Source organism: Meles meles, chromosome 1 (assembly GCF_922984935.1).
Source record: "Meles meles chromosome 1, mMelMel3.1 paternal haplotype, whole genome shotgun sequence".
Classification (NCBI taxonomy): Eukaryota; Metazoa; Chordata; class Mammalia; order Carnivora; family Mustelidae; genus Meles; species Meles meles.
Window position 1 is genome coordinate 37,867,615 of NC_060066.1, and position 15,189 is coordinate 37,882,803.

Here is a 15,189-nt window from a genome sequence, read left to right on the forward strand (position 1 = left end):
ACATCTGGACTTAATGATCCACGGGAAAGAGATTTTATTCTTCTCAGTGTACTCATAGAGAACACTGCCCTGGTCTGAGTAGTGTGTCCATATCTGGGCCAATAACTGATAAGGGGATGGAGTACAGTGATTGACCATGCCTGTGTCTTATGTCTACCCTGTAATGGGAATCCCTATTGAAACTATATAGGAGATTGTTGTTTAGCTAAAGGAAGTCAGATTGAAGAGGGTTAGAAATGCTGGGCAAACACAACACTTGTCCTTATAGTAGCAATGAACAATTGGTAAGCCAACATTATTTCTGCCATATCATATGGTATGTAACATTAGGCTTTAGTTGACAGTATGTTTAAAGTATTGAAGAGAGCCAAAACTGCTTTCTGAAGAATATTCTAGATCTGGCTACCCGGGAATCCTGAAGTCTCTGTGGCCCCGGCTATCAGTTGTATCCCAGTATTCATCATCCTCTTCTTTCATAGTAAAATAATTTTAAGCATGGCACATGGTCATGTATTAGAAGAATTATATTTCTCAGCCTCCCTTGCAGCTATGTGTGACCACATGACTAACTTTGTGCTAATGGAAAGTGAATATATCTGATGTATGCAACTAATTGTGTGTGCATATATAACTGGATATGACTATATATCTTGATCAAGCTCTATTTATTATTGCCTATCTTCCTCATAAAATATATGAGCACTACAACATGGAAACACAAACTTTACCTCTTTAATGCTGTCACTCTAGTATCCATCATAGTGTCTGATACATAGAAAAGGTTCAGTGTTTATTAAGTAAATGAATAGGTCATCCTTCTCTGCCTATTCCATTCCAACATCCCCATGAAGCTAAATCTCTGACTGCCTGGCCTAAAGTCTTCTCCTCCTGTTGCGAATCACTCCTCTAACACTCATTTTCCATACAACATGTTTAGCACTTCTTATTTACTGCTTTGAGTTCCTAGTTATCAATTCATTTATCTATGTTTTATGTCTCAACCAGATTATGAAATCCTACAGGGTGGGAACAATAGTGTACTTATTTTTCATACCTTTTCCAGTCTGTAGCCAGTATATCTGGTATATGGGAAGCCCTCAATGAATACTGTTGAATACAACCAGGAAAGACAGTTTAAGAGAGCCTTAGGAAAACTTAATGCATTCACTGGATTTCTGGTCAAGAAATCTGTATGAGATAAACATAAGCATGGCTGGAAAATTAAGATTTTTATGGTTTTCTTGATGTTTAGCATGTACCCTGAAGCAACTATGATGCACTTCTCTCTAAGCATAAGCTTATTTATCAGGAGACAGGCGATTTTTAATATCTACAAGGCCTAAGTAAAATTGCAACAGGTGTGATAGTTCAATGTACCTAAGAAGTCCTTCTCTTGGAGAGGATAGGCAATAAAATACTTAATAACTTTTCCAGGTCTAGATTGTAAGAAATTTAGGGTATTTCCTCATAGGCCCTCTTGTCCATTTAAGGCTCTGCTTGAATCCATATTTTATTGGTGCCTGTGTTTATTGCTTGGTTACAAGCAGTTGATCCAGGTGACTCTGAAGGGAAACAAATACTCAGCATAGCAACACTGATGGAAAGTCACCACATGCACATCATCCAAAATCCCTACCTCCTTTTTTAATACAGAAATATGTAACCTCTGACATGGGCTTTCCCATTCACACTGACAGAAAGACAGATAGAACACCAACATCCTCTCCCATACTGGTTTTAGTTCCTGCTTCCAAACCTCACCTCTGCTCACCTATGTTCTCAGGGTATACTTTGCCTCTATTTCTCTCATCTTGCCTAATATTCTACTCCAAAAAACTTCCATTATACAACCACTCAAAGTCCCTTCTCCTCTTCTTTACTCTTAAGTTTCTAGTTCTAATTATTCCTAGCAATCCTTAAGTTGGTCAAGTATGTCTTGTAAAAATTTTTACCACTGACTGAAAAATAAGAATTTCCCTTCCTAAATGAGGAATAACTCCAAAGAAGATTATTTCTATGATAAAATAGTAATAATGCCATCAAGAAAACAACTTCCAACACTACTCCATAGGGCACATACTCAATCACAGTACATAGCAAAAAAGATCCAACATATTATATTGTCCCATAACAAACTATAAAAACACCCAAGCAAACTATGTTAGACATATATCATATTAGTTACTGATAAAAATAACTGCATTATAAAAAAATAAACTATTTCAAGTTAACACACTAGTTTTAGTACTTTATCTATATTGCTTATGGTTTCACAGATTTCAGATAGACCACTCAGCTTCCATCTCAGTTTAAAGTAGTTTAATACTTTAAAAATTTGATGCAAATTTTCTTCTAGCTGTATTTTTTTTGTATGACAGCAACTGAAATAAAATGATAGAAAGGTAGGATTTCTTGTTTGCTCTATTTTTGAATGATTCCTTATAATGTCCTGTATACTAACAGCTTTAGGAAAACTTGGGATTTTTTAGTTTCCTTTTATCATATAAAAATGGCCTGCATTATTCTTCTATAAATAGACTTGCGCAAATGAAAATTCTTTAGCTCTTTGTTTATTCATATTCTCTTTCAGAAATTATCTGACGTTTATTGGTACATGTTACTAAACTATCTCTCTTGTTAATTCTTATTGCATAAATGTCATGATTATATTACTAATAACCATTTTTATATAATCGGGCCTTTACGAGAACAAGATTATCTTGCAAGAGGTAAAGAATCCTCTAAACTCTAAACCAATTGTGTAAACACTACAGCCCTACCCAGAAATCAAGGATGAATAGTGGAGCTCTATTTCTGGAGAAAAGTTTGAATCATACATTTGGGTTTGACTGTGAAGTTATCTAGAAGCCTGACTCTGATCTCATATAAATGGCAGAGAACTAAGTTGTAAGAAACCCAAGTAACATTCCTGTTGTTCTAGGGTTAAACAACCAATAGTTGTCATAAAGATGAATTATAGAACAGAGTATGAAAGGACATGCATGTACTTTGTACGTATGGAATGCACTTTGGGTTTCTGAATATTAAATGTTTATTTCTCTTATGTTCTTTCTTGGCCTACCATAATATGTATAGAGAAAACAATAATTTAAAAAAGAGAAATAATTCTGGAAGCCAGCAATCATGAAAGTCAAAACACTCTAAAGGGACAAATGAAAATCAAAGAATACAAATATAGGCTGATTGATCCAGTGGCCTCACTTATCTAGAGTACATTTTTCAGAGTGAAAACATTGGAAAAGTTTTGATCAACATGAGAGGCAATTTGCCTGAACTATCAAGCTGGTCATTTATTGCCTAAAGTTCTTCTCCTTAAATATGTATTTGAAAGTTTGTGTTAGTTGTCCATACAATCAAAATTAATATTAAATCTTGGCTTTAGCAATAATCCTTAGATTGGTCCACTGTTTTTCACTTCTATTTCCAAAGACTTTAAGACTTTTCCATCCTTCTCTCCCTTTGTTTATAGTGTAAATGTTTCCTCTACTAATAAAAATCATCCACCACATTCTTGAATAACTTTTAAAATTAATCTTTCAATAAAACTTTGTCAAAGATTGTCTGGAAATATCATCACCATCCAAAAATAAGCAGAAGAAATGATAAGAATTAGAGCAAAAAATCAGTAAAAGTCTTTAATCAGGCTAACTAAAAAAAGGAGAAAGGAATCAAATGACTAATATAGACCTGAAAGAGGGGACATCACTACAGATCCTATGGAAATTAAAAGGATAATAAAGGGATATTATAAACAATTCCAGGCCCATACATTTGATAGCCATTTCAAGAAAATGGACCAATTTCTTGAAGAACAATCAGATAAAACTCACACAAGAGAAAACAGAGGATCTCACACAAGAAGAAACAGAGGATCTAACTGCCAAAAGTAGGTAAATAAAGAGTTAACCACAAATAGATATAGGCCTATATCTATTAAAGAGACTCAAGGAATAATTAATAACCTTCCAAAAAAGAAAGCATCAGGGGCGCCTGGGTGGCTCAGTGGTTTAAGCCGCTGCCTTCGGCTCAGGTCATGATCTCGGGGTCCTGGGATCGAGTCCCGCATCGGGCTCTCTGCTCGGCAGGGAGCCTGCTTCCCTCTCACTCTCTCTGCCTGCCTCTCTGCCTACTTGTATCTCTCTCTGTCAAATAAATAAATAAAATCTTTAAAAAAAAAAAAAAAAAAAAAAAAAGAAAGCATCAGGCCTAGATGGGTTCACTGATGATTTCTAGCACCATTTAAGAAAGAAATTATACCAATTCTCTACAATCTATTTAAGAGGACAGAAGCAGAAGAAACACTTCCTAACTTAATCTATGGGGCCAGCATTGCCTTAATAACAAAACCAGAAAGACATTTTAAGAAAAGGAAACTACAGACTGATATCGCTCATGAACAAAGAAACAAAAATCGTCAACAAAATACTAGCAAATACAGAAACTGATGGGGCGTCTGGGTGGCTCGGTGGGTTAAAGCCTCTGCCTTCGGCTCAGGTCCTGGTCCCAGGGTCCTGGGATTGAGCCCCGCATTGGGTTCTCTGCTCGGCAGGGAGCCTGCTTCCTTCCCCTTCGCTCTGCCTGCCTCTCTGCCTACTTGTGATCTTTGTCTGTCAAATAAATAAATAAATAAAATCTTTAAAAAAAAATACTAGCAAATATAACCTAACAGTGTATAAAAAGAATTACATATTATACTAAGTGGGATTCACCCCAAGTATTGCAAGTCTGGTTTAACATTTAAAACTCAATTAATGTAATCCATCACAAAAACAAACACTTAAAATGAAAAAAAAAAAAAAAAAACACACCACATGATCATATGAATTAATGCATAAAAAGCATCTGACAAAATCCAAACCCATTCATGATAAAAGCTCTCAGTAAACTAGGAATAGACAGAAATGTCCTCAACTTGATAAACATTATCTACAAAAAACCTGCAGTGAGAAACCCGAAACTTTCCCACTAAGATCAGATAAAAGGCATGGATGTTCTTTCTCACCACTATTTTTCTACATACTAAATCCTTGCTAGTAAAATAAGTCAAGGAAAGAAAATAAAATTATTACAGATTGGGACAGAAGAACTGTTTCTGTTTAAAGATGGCAGGACTGGGGCGCCTGGGTGGCTCAGCGGGTTAAAGATGGCAGGACTGTCCATGCAGAAAATCTGAATGAATCAACATGAAAACTGTGATTATAGCAAGGTTGCAAGATATAAGGTTAAAGTGCAGAAGTCAATTACATTACATTTCTATATACTAACAATGAACAAGTGGAATTTGAAATTAAAGGCACATTAGCATTTATATTAGTATATCCAAAAATGAAATACTTAGGTAAAATCCAACAAAATACATACAAGATTTATATAAGGAAACTCTGACAAATGAAATCAAAGAACTAAATAAGTGGAGAGATATTCCATGTTCATGGATAAGAAGATTCAATACTGTCAAGATGTCATTTCTCAACTTGATCCATAGATTCAATGTATCCCAATTAAAGTTCAAGAAGGTTATTTAATGACTACTGGCAAACTGATTCTAAAGTTTTCAGAGTCAAAAGAACCAGACTAGCTTATATAATAATGGAGAAGAACAAAAATGGAGGACTAACACTGCCATATCTTAAGACCTACTATACAGCTACAGTAATTGAGATCATGTGGACTGGTGAAAGAATGGACAAATAGGTCAATGGAACACAACAGAGAGGCCAGAAATAGATCCTCATGAATACAGTCAAATGATCTTTGACAAAGGAGCAAAAGCAATGCAATGGAACAGAGACAGTCTCTTCAACAAATGGTGCTGGAACAACTAGATGTTTACATGCAAAAAAAAAAAAAAAAAAATTAACATACAGATCTAACCCCTTCAGAAAAATGAACTCAAAATGGATCATAAACTTAAATGTAAAACACACACTATAAAACTCTTAGAAGAGAACATAAGAGAAAACCTAGATGATCTTGGGTATGGTGATGCCTTTTTAGATGCAACACCAAAGACATGATCCATGAAAGAAACAATTGAAATTAAAAACTTCTGCTCTGTGGCAGATAGTATCAAGGGAATTAGAAAACAAACCATAGACTAGAAGAAACTATTTGCAAAAGACACATCTGATAAAGGATGTTAGCCAAAATATACAAGGAAACTCTTAAAACTCAACAGTAAGAAAACAACCCAATTAAAAAATGAGGCAAAGAATTTTATGGACACCTCACCAAAGAAGCTATGTAGATGGAAAATAAGCATATGCATAGGAAAAGATGCTCCACTTCATATATCATCAGGGAGATGCATATTAAAACAATAAAAGATACCATTACACACTTAATAGAATGTCCAAGGTCCAGACCACTGAAAACACCAAACATTGGTAAGGTTGTGGAGCAACAGGAACTCTCTCCTTCAGTGCTGGTGGGAATGCAAAATGGTACAAGCTACTTTGTCTTACTTTGTCTCACTTTGGAAGACAGTTTGGCAGTTTCTTATAAAACTAAACATATTCTGATCATATGATCCAGCAATCACACTCCCTTTTATCTGCCAAAGGAGCTGAAAAGTTATGTCCCCACAAAAGTTTGCAGATGAATGTTTATAGTAGCTTTACTCCTAATTGCCAAAAGTTGGTAGATAAAGAGTTAATAACAAATTTGCTAAGTTGTATAAATTCCTAAAACACATCAGAAATCTATGAATTCGATTTCACTGATGAATTCAATTTCACTGATTCATAAACTTGAATAATATCGGAATAATATTATAAAAATAATAATATAAAATAATATCGGAATGTAAAATATTGTTTCCAACCCAATTTGCTTCAAGAACCTCATTGAAAATGCCATGGGGAAATATTTTGTGCTCTATTTACTTTCAGGTCATATAATTACATCCTTATGGATTATCTAACGTATATTAGAAAAATGCTGATATTTTAGAGAGGACATAGCTCTATAGCCCTTCTAAAAAAGATACTGAGCGGGGTGCCTGGGTGGCTCAGTGGGTTAAGGCCTCTGCCTTCAGCTCAGGTCATGATCCCAGGGTCCTGGGATCGAGCCCCACATCGGGCTTTCTGCTCAGCAGGAAGCCTGCTTCCCTTCCTCTCTCTGCCTGTCTCTCTGCCTACCTGTGATCTCTGTCTGTCAAATAAATAAATAAAATCTTTAAAAAAAAAAAAAAAAAAAAAAAAAAAAAAAAAAAAAGATACTGAGCAAAGGGTGCCTAAATGGCTTGTTGGTTAAGCATCTTTTGACGTCAGCTCCCGTCATGATCTCAGGGTTATGAGACCAAGCCCCACACTGGGTTCCATGCTGGACGTGAAGCCTCCTTAAAATTCTCTCTCTCCCTCTCCCCTGTCACTCCCCACACCCCCCAAAACAAAGCAAAACAAAACAAAAAAGAAAAAAAGAGATAGTGAGCAAACAGAAATCATGGGTGGTAAAAGATGGTCTGTCAGAGAATCTTCAGTTATAAAAGTTAAACCTTTATCATTTTTAAATATTTCTTTTAAATAAAGAAGACAGAGAGACTAATGTAGTAGTTACAATCCGCACACTGTGACAGAACGGAAACAGCACTGACTTGAAGGACTTATATTAAAATTTCACTTCCACCATTTTTTAGCTATGTATGAATGATTTCACTTACCATCTCTGAGCCCCAAGACCCTAATATGTAAAATGATAATGATGCCCATATGAACCTCAAAAAGTGGTTGCGATAACACACTGAAAGATACAATGAGCTAATGTACATGAAAATGCCTGGCACACTGCCTAGCATCTAGGAACTCTCAAAGAACACCTCTTCCTTTCCTTCTTAATAAATAGAACTCAGTCTTCTGTATAACTTTTGACAAAAATAAAACCAATGTCTTTTTCATAGATGAATGGCTTCTTCACTCGAGTTTTTACAGGAGATATATTCTAAGTACAGATAGCATTATAGAAGTATGGAAACAAAAAGCAAAGAAAACGTATCTTGAAAAGCATCTAATAAGCAGTTTTCTTTGTTTCATGCTGACATGTTTTGTGGTTACAATGTAGGCTTCCAATGAGCACCAGATCAACTAGATAAAATTCTAGGCAGGCATTCAACTTTTATGATTGTGTCCATTCTTCACTGAGCATGGGAATCAAATGCTTTGGAAGTTATTTACTGAAGATATTCCCATAGCACTAACACAAAGGTCACTTCCAAAAGGGTCCCTAGACCTGTAATGTATCTGAGTAAGTGAAAGCTATACCAGGTTTCTTGCATTGTACTTTAAAAAAATTGAAGCAGGATACTAAAACCATATTTTTAAGGGCTTTTCTGAGACTAGGCCACAGCAATTTTGCAAAGGTCCATGACAGGAAAAGAGACCAAACAAATTTCAAAAATGAACACCAATCTAAAAGTAATTTATGATCATATTTGAACAAAATTAAATACAGAATAATTAGCAGAAAGTATTTAATTATAGTTTTCCTATTATGAATGTAAAGTTGGGAGAGATGCAGTAAGACTAATCAAAATCAGGTAATAGTTACCTCTGTGGCCTTGCTTGATGGTTCCAGTCCAATCATATTTGCTACTATTAACTGATGTAAGAGTTGAACTTGAGCCACACTTAGGAAGAAGTCCAGGTTTGTGGTTATATTCACTTCCAAGGAATGGCCACACACTAAAATCTCCTGAAGGAAAAAAAAAGTTGAATACAGATAAAGATACATGATAGCCATTAGATGATCATTTATCATTCTTACTTATTTGACCTTTACCATGTTGATGAATTCTCCTGGGACTCAAGTTCATATGTTAATGAGAAAAGCAGAAATGGAGAGCACAGCCACTCCACATAGTTTAATGGATTAATTTAATAAACATTTATGAGGTCCTGCTGTGCGCTGGGCCATGCACTGGTTGCAGGGAAACAAACTAACAATACAATTTTTTTTTTTTACCATTTCATATACATTTGGCTTTTTTATACCTCAAACTACTAACATTATTCCCATATGTAAGTGATGATGTAATTCTTTAGCATAATCCTGTTCATTCATTCAAACTAACAAATATTTACTAAGCATCTCCTAAGTAACATGCAGTATACTCAGCTGCTAAGGATAGCACAAAGAGGAAGGTTAGCTTTGAATGGCAACCTGCTCTTGAGGAGATTATAATCTAGTTGGGCAGACAGATGTAAACAGGCAATTGTAGGCAAGGAATGACAATCACAAGTGGTATGGTTTGAGTATTCTCCAAAGTATACACTTCAAATGATTTATAACGAAATAGTGCTGAAGCCAGAGATAGCTAGACTAATTAATTTCACTTCTTCGAGCTGCTAAAATCTTGGCTGCATCATGTAGACGTCCATGTTTAACTGATGCTGTTCTGCGTAACTTGAGTCACTTCAACATTCATCACTGGAAAACCATTCAGGGAGGGAAAAAAGAAGAAAAACACCAGATCCCAAGTTTCACTTAATAAGCAGAAGTTCTGCCTCCTGTCAGGAAGAGAATGTGGACAATGTTCAAATGCTTGGAAATGTCCAAAGAACCTTCTTCTTACCAGTGTCATTGAAGCGAATGGATTTAGGAGTCTTATGATGGGTCCCAGTGCAAACTACACAGCTTAGGACAAATTTTAATACAGCTATAAAGAACAGTATGTTGGAAATGAATACTCCTTTTGCTTTTTGGGTTAAATAACCTTCTCCCCACAACAAGTTCCCTGTATTTACTTATTATAATTAGAATTCTTATTTTATTCCTCATGCACTCGTGCATGCACACGTGTGCACACGTGCACTCTTTCCCTCTCTAAAATAAATAAGTAAATATTGAAAAAAATAAAAAGAGAGAAGAAGTCAATCGATTGTTATGAGGATTAAATAACTACATGAAAGGCAATAACTGTATTAAAAGTATTCATTAATCTTTGGTTACAATAATAACAGTAATAATAAGTAATTTGACATCCTGTGCATAAAGCTAAAAAAAAAATCCCTAATATACAAAGAGAAGCTATTCCATTATATAGACTAAAATGAAACCTAAATTAAGTTCTCACCTCAGTGTGCATATTTTCTGGAGAAATTATTTTGGTGAAAATGATAGCAGGTGCTCCAGTAATTCGGACAGAAAAATCTGTTAAAATAGGAGTCAGAATTGCTCTTCTTTCTTGATGTCGCCGTATGCTAAGAGATAAAGTAAAAAATTATTAGTGATTTCATTTTTTTCAAGGATTCTTTTCATTAAATTTATATAAGTCCTTCCAAAGGGGCACGTGCACCTGAATGTTTATAGCAGCAATGTCCACAATAGCCAAACTACAGAAAGAACCTAGATGTCCATCAACAGATGAATGGATAAAGAGGATGTGGTATATATATACAATGGAATACTATGCAGCCATCAAAAGAAATGAAATCTTGCCATTTGCGACGACGTGGATGGAACTAGAAGGTATTATGCTTAGCAAAGTAAGTCAATCGGAGAAAGACAACTATCATATGATCTCCCTGATAAGAGGAAGGGGAGATGCAATGTCGGGGGTTTGAGGGTAGGAAAAGAATAAATGAAACAAGATGGGATCAGGAGGGAGACAAACCATAAGAGACTCTTAATCTCACAAAACTGAGGGTTGTGGGTGGAGGAGGGAGAGGGTAGGGTTATGGACATTGGGGAGGGTATGTGCCATGGTGAGTGCTCTGAAGTGTGTAAACCTGGTGATTCACAGATCTGCACCCCTGGGGCTAATAATACATTATATGTTAATAAAAAATTAAAAAATTTAAAAAAATTTGTGTAAGTCTTCATTACAAACAAGTATGACAAAATTACATTATTATTTTGAGACAGTCTATTTGTACATTTTATAGTCATAGTTTCATACTTTAATTCGTAACTTCAGATTAATAAAAAGTAGCATAAAACTACTGAGAAATCCAAATGTACTTAATTTCATATTAGTCATATCCCTTCAACAAATTACGGGGTTTTTAATTCCTTTTGTTCTTACAAATAGTTTAATCTTTTATTACCAATAATAACCTTTCTATTTTAGGATTTTTAATTTCCTATTTTTCTTATTTCTGACCTAGTTGAGAATTGCCATCTTTGAAGCTATTAGGTTCATAAGTATCTCCTTTTAATCTCTGAACGACCTCCTTTTTTAAGCTCTAAGAACCATCTCAGCTCATGGATTATTACTGCATATATGGTTCATGAAATAGCTTTCGTGACTTTGATATCGAACAATTCTTCACAACAACCATGTATGTGAAGTAAAATTCATTACCAGCCCCATATTACCTACAAGAAAATGAGGCTCAGGGGCTATGCTAAGGCCACCTAATGGGAACAAAGTTTCCATTGTTGGGCCTGGCAACAGAATAGCATTTGGCCTCTATTTTAATTTTTCCTTATACATTTTCATCTTTGATCACTTACTTAGCACGATATTTCTACTTTACATTCAAAATTGCTAAATGCTAATGACTTAAAAGGAAGTACTGCATACATGGTAGAAGTTGAAACTGGAAAACACTGTTGAGAAACTAAAGCTTGTGCTAGTACAGTTCTTCAAGTCTACCTATCCATATTCTAAGTTTTCATTTTATGAAATAATATAGTTCTACGTTTTACTAGCAATCTGTACCTCAAAAGTTTCTTGGAACCATCAAGTATTCTTTATGAATATGTCTCTACTATTCACTTATATAGCGATAATTGAGATTAGAGAACTGGCATAAATTATCTTATGAAAAAGCCCAGATGAACTCAGGTCTTTCTACAACCTTTTCTACCAGAGTAGTCTAGAAAGTGCTAGTATCTTTTGTTCAAATTTGCAATGGGCAAAGCTTTACATGGTGTCTGCCAAAAAAGCAAATTGGATCATCTGGTTCTGTGACACATAAGTATTGGATTTCAAGAAAGTCAATTTTAAAGAATTAAGAGATCTGGTGAATGGAGGGTAACAGGAAGAAGTATTAAAATTTGTGAATACAGAGGAAAGGTTGTGATCCTGAGAGACACCATAATTATAGCTTAATAGCTCAAGTTCCATTAAATGGTCAATGTGAGAAACATGTAACATCTGATGTGCTCTCACAAGGGAATGTTAAAATATATGATGTATTAAAAATACCTTAAAATGGAAAAGACAGCAGGAAACCAAATAAGAGCAAATATTAATGAAAACACCCAATGGGGAAAAAAAAAGAGTATTTATATATATCATATTTTCCCCCATTATGTGATGAATTAAATCAGCAATACAACATATGAAAGCCCTATGACCTTAGAAATAAAAAAAAAATTAAAATAAATTTAAGTAATAGTCCTCTAAATTTTAACTTTTCTGGTACATAACATTTTCTTTTGTGTTATTTCTTGTAAGACTTTGAGGTAATCATATATGTTTTTTAAATCATTAAAGGTTTTTTAGATTGAAATACTTCAAGAGAAATAGATACTCAAAAAAATCACCATGTTTTACTAGATAAGAGAATAGGACTTAAAATTTAAAATTTTTCCAGAAATGAAAAATAGACTCACTAAAATAAAATATATAATACATGGGTAAATTGCATTTTACCTAGAGCTCAAGAAGAAAAATCAATAATAAACTAGAATATACATTTAAGAAAATTCCAGGAATGTGCTAAAGTAAATTTTAAAATGGAAAGTTTAAAAGAAAAGTTAAGAGACACGGAGGGGCAGGTCCAACATATTTAATTTGTATTCCAAAAAGAGAGAATAGAAAGTAAGGAAAAGGGACAGTATCAGAGAGTTAATGGCTGAGAATTCTCCAGAACTGATGAAATGTAAGAGCACATGGATTCCAGAAGTGTAATGAGTGCCAGTTCAGATAAATACAATTAAATTCACAATCAGTTATCTCTTGGTCAAAGAACTGATCATCTATGATGAATGAAAGATAGTAAAACCAGCTAGAGAGAACAGATGATCTATAGTATGCTAAGATATAGGACATTAGGAGAGTTGTGGAAGAAATATTTCTCTGGTATACCAGGAAAGTGATTTAATGTATTTCTACACTGACCATAGAAACACGGAAATGGAACAGTTATTTGTACCTGTCAGCTAACATAGAGGATTAAACACACAGAAATTGGGACACCTGGGTGGCTTAGTCAGTTAAACCTTTGCCTTTGGCTCAGGCTCTGGTCCCAGAGTCCTGGGATCCAGTCCCACATTAGGCACCTTGCTCAGTGGAAGCCTGCTTCTCCCTTTCCCGCTCCCTCTGCTTGTGCTCTCTTTCTGACAAAGAAATAAATAAAAATTTAAAAATGGAGAGGAGAGGGAGTTGAGGGAAACTGGAAGGGGAGATGAACCATGAGAGACTATGGACTCTGAAAAACAACCAGAGGGTTTTGAAGGGGCGGGGGGGTGGGAGGTTGAGGAATCAGGTGGGGGGTAATAGGGAGGGCACGTACTGCATGGAGCACTGGGTGTGATGCCAAAACAATGAACACTGTTATGCTGTAAATAAACAAATAAACAAAATAAATAAATAAATAAATAAATAAAAAGAAAAAAAATGAATCTTAAACCCACAGAAATTTATAAAACTCCGTGTGAGGATAAAAAAAATTGACAATCATGAAATGCTAAACAAGTAACAGGAAAGTAATCATATATGTTAACAAAAACTATTCAGCTAATCTCTGAGAACAGTAGATGGTAAATAAGGAAAAGTATTGTTCTCTGAAATTGTTAGTATGCAAGAAGGCATAGGTACGTGCCACCTGTACTCGTGAAAATACATGTTTAGGAAGGCTGTGGTCATTTTTTCCTGGGCTCAGCAAAAAAATGCTAAGGTTCTTCTGCCCATCTTCCATACATTTTGGAATGATACTATGGGAAATATTAAAGCAGTTTAAGAATCCTATTTCAAAAATTGCATATTATGAAAGACCATATATAAGTAGGAAAAACGGTACTAAGTTTTCCAAAATATTCCACTAAGAAGAATAAAAAGTGCTAGATGGTCTGTGTGTGCATCGAACAGTTTTTTTTTTTTTTTTTTAAAGATTTTATTTTATTTATTTGACAGAGAGAGAGAGATCACAAGTAGGCAGAGAGGCAGGCAGAGAGAGAGGAGGAAGCAGGCTCCCTGCGGAGCAGAGAGCCCGACGCGGGACTCGATCCCAGGATCCTGAGATCATGACCTGAGCCGAAGGCAGCAGCTTAATCCACTGAGCCACCCAGGCGCCCCCATCGAACAGTTTTTATTGAACATGAAGGCTTTCTTGGTATGGCTTTACAGGCGAGCTTCAGATAAAAGATACGTGACCAGAAGATACTTAAGTCTTGTTCTGGTAAACCCCTTGCAGTGGTTATTCCTCAATATAAAAAACAGTAATATTCACAGCCATTTATTATAAACAGTCTACTAATTGGAAAGTTGTTATAATTTTATTAACTATACTTATTTATAGAGATTCTTCTTAGTTTTAGATAAAGAATATTTCTTTATAAAGTTTATTTATTTAAGCAATCTCTATACCCAATGTGGGGCTCAAACTCACAAACCCAAGATCAAGAGTCACACACTTAACTAAGCCAGCCAGCTGCCTAGATAGAAGGTTCCTGAAGATAATATGAATTGTTTATAATTTAAAAATCAAATATATAATTAAGAGTTTAAACCTATTTTGGTGTTTTGGTTTTTTTTTTCCCCCCCAAATGAAACACTATCCAGTGATCTAATGCAGTTAAAATAAAATCCAAACTCTCTTTGACCTCTAAGGCCATTCATAATTTTGTCCCTTCCCTACCCTAAACTTTCCTTATTATTCTTTTCCTCCCAGCCAGCCATAGTCTTAAGTGTACAAAACTGGTTTCTACTCGAAGATCTCTGTTCTGCCAGAACACTCTTAACACAAGCACTCCAGGAGTATTTGCATGGGTAGCTCATTCTTGCCATTAAGTATTAGACTAGGCCTAATGTAAAGAAATTTCCCAGGAATCATGGAATGCTACATCAAAAACTAATAATGTACTGTATGGTGACTAAGATAACATTAAAAAAAAACCACCCCACATTAGAGTATATCCATATCATAGACTAGCACTCAGCAATAAAAAAGGAATAAACTATTAAAAAAGAAGACATTTCCTAGGGACCCTTATCCCATTATA

At 35.0% G+C, this 15,189-nt stretch overlaps 1 protein-coding gene across 1 annotated transcript in view; it reads right to left on the reverse strand.

Moving 5' to 3' along the window:
• The window catches only part of VPS13B (vacuolar protein sorting 13 homolog B), an 811,037-nt gene that overhangs the window by 261,492 nt on the left and 534,356 nt on the right, over positions 1 to 15,189 (reverse strand). The window contains exons 32-33 of the mRNA XM_045996973.1: positions 10,091 to 10,217; positions 8,566 to 8,709 (exon numbers count right to left, since the gene is read on the reverse strand). Coding sequence (XP_045852929.1) covers positions 8,566 to 8,709; positions 10,091 to 10,217 — 271 coding nt within the window. The remainder of the gene's footprint in view (positions 1 to 8,565; positions 8,710 to 10,090; positions 10,218 to 15,189) is intronic.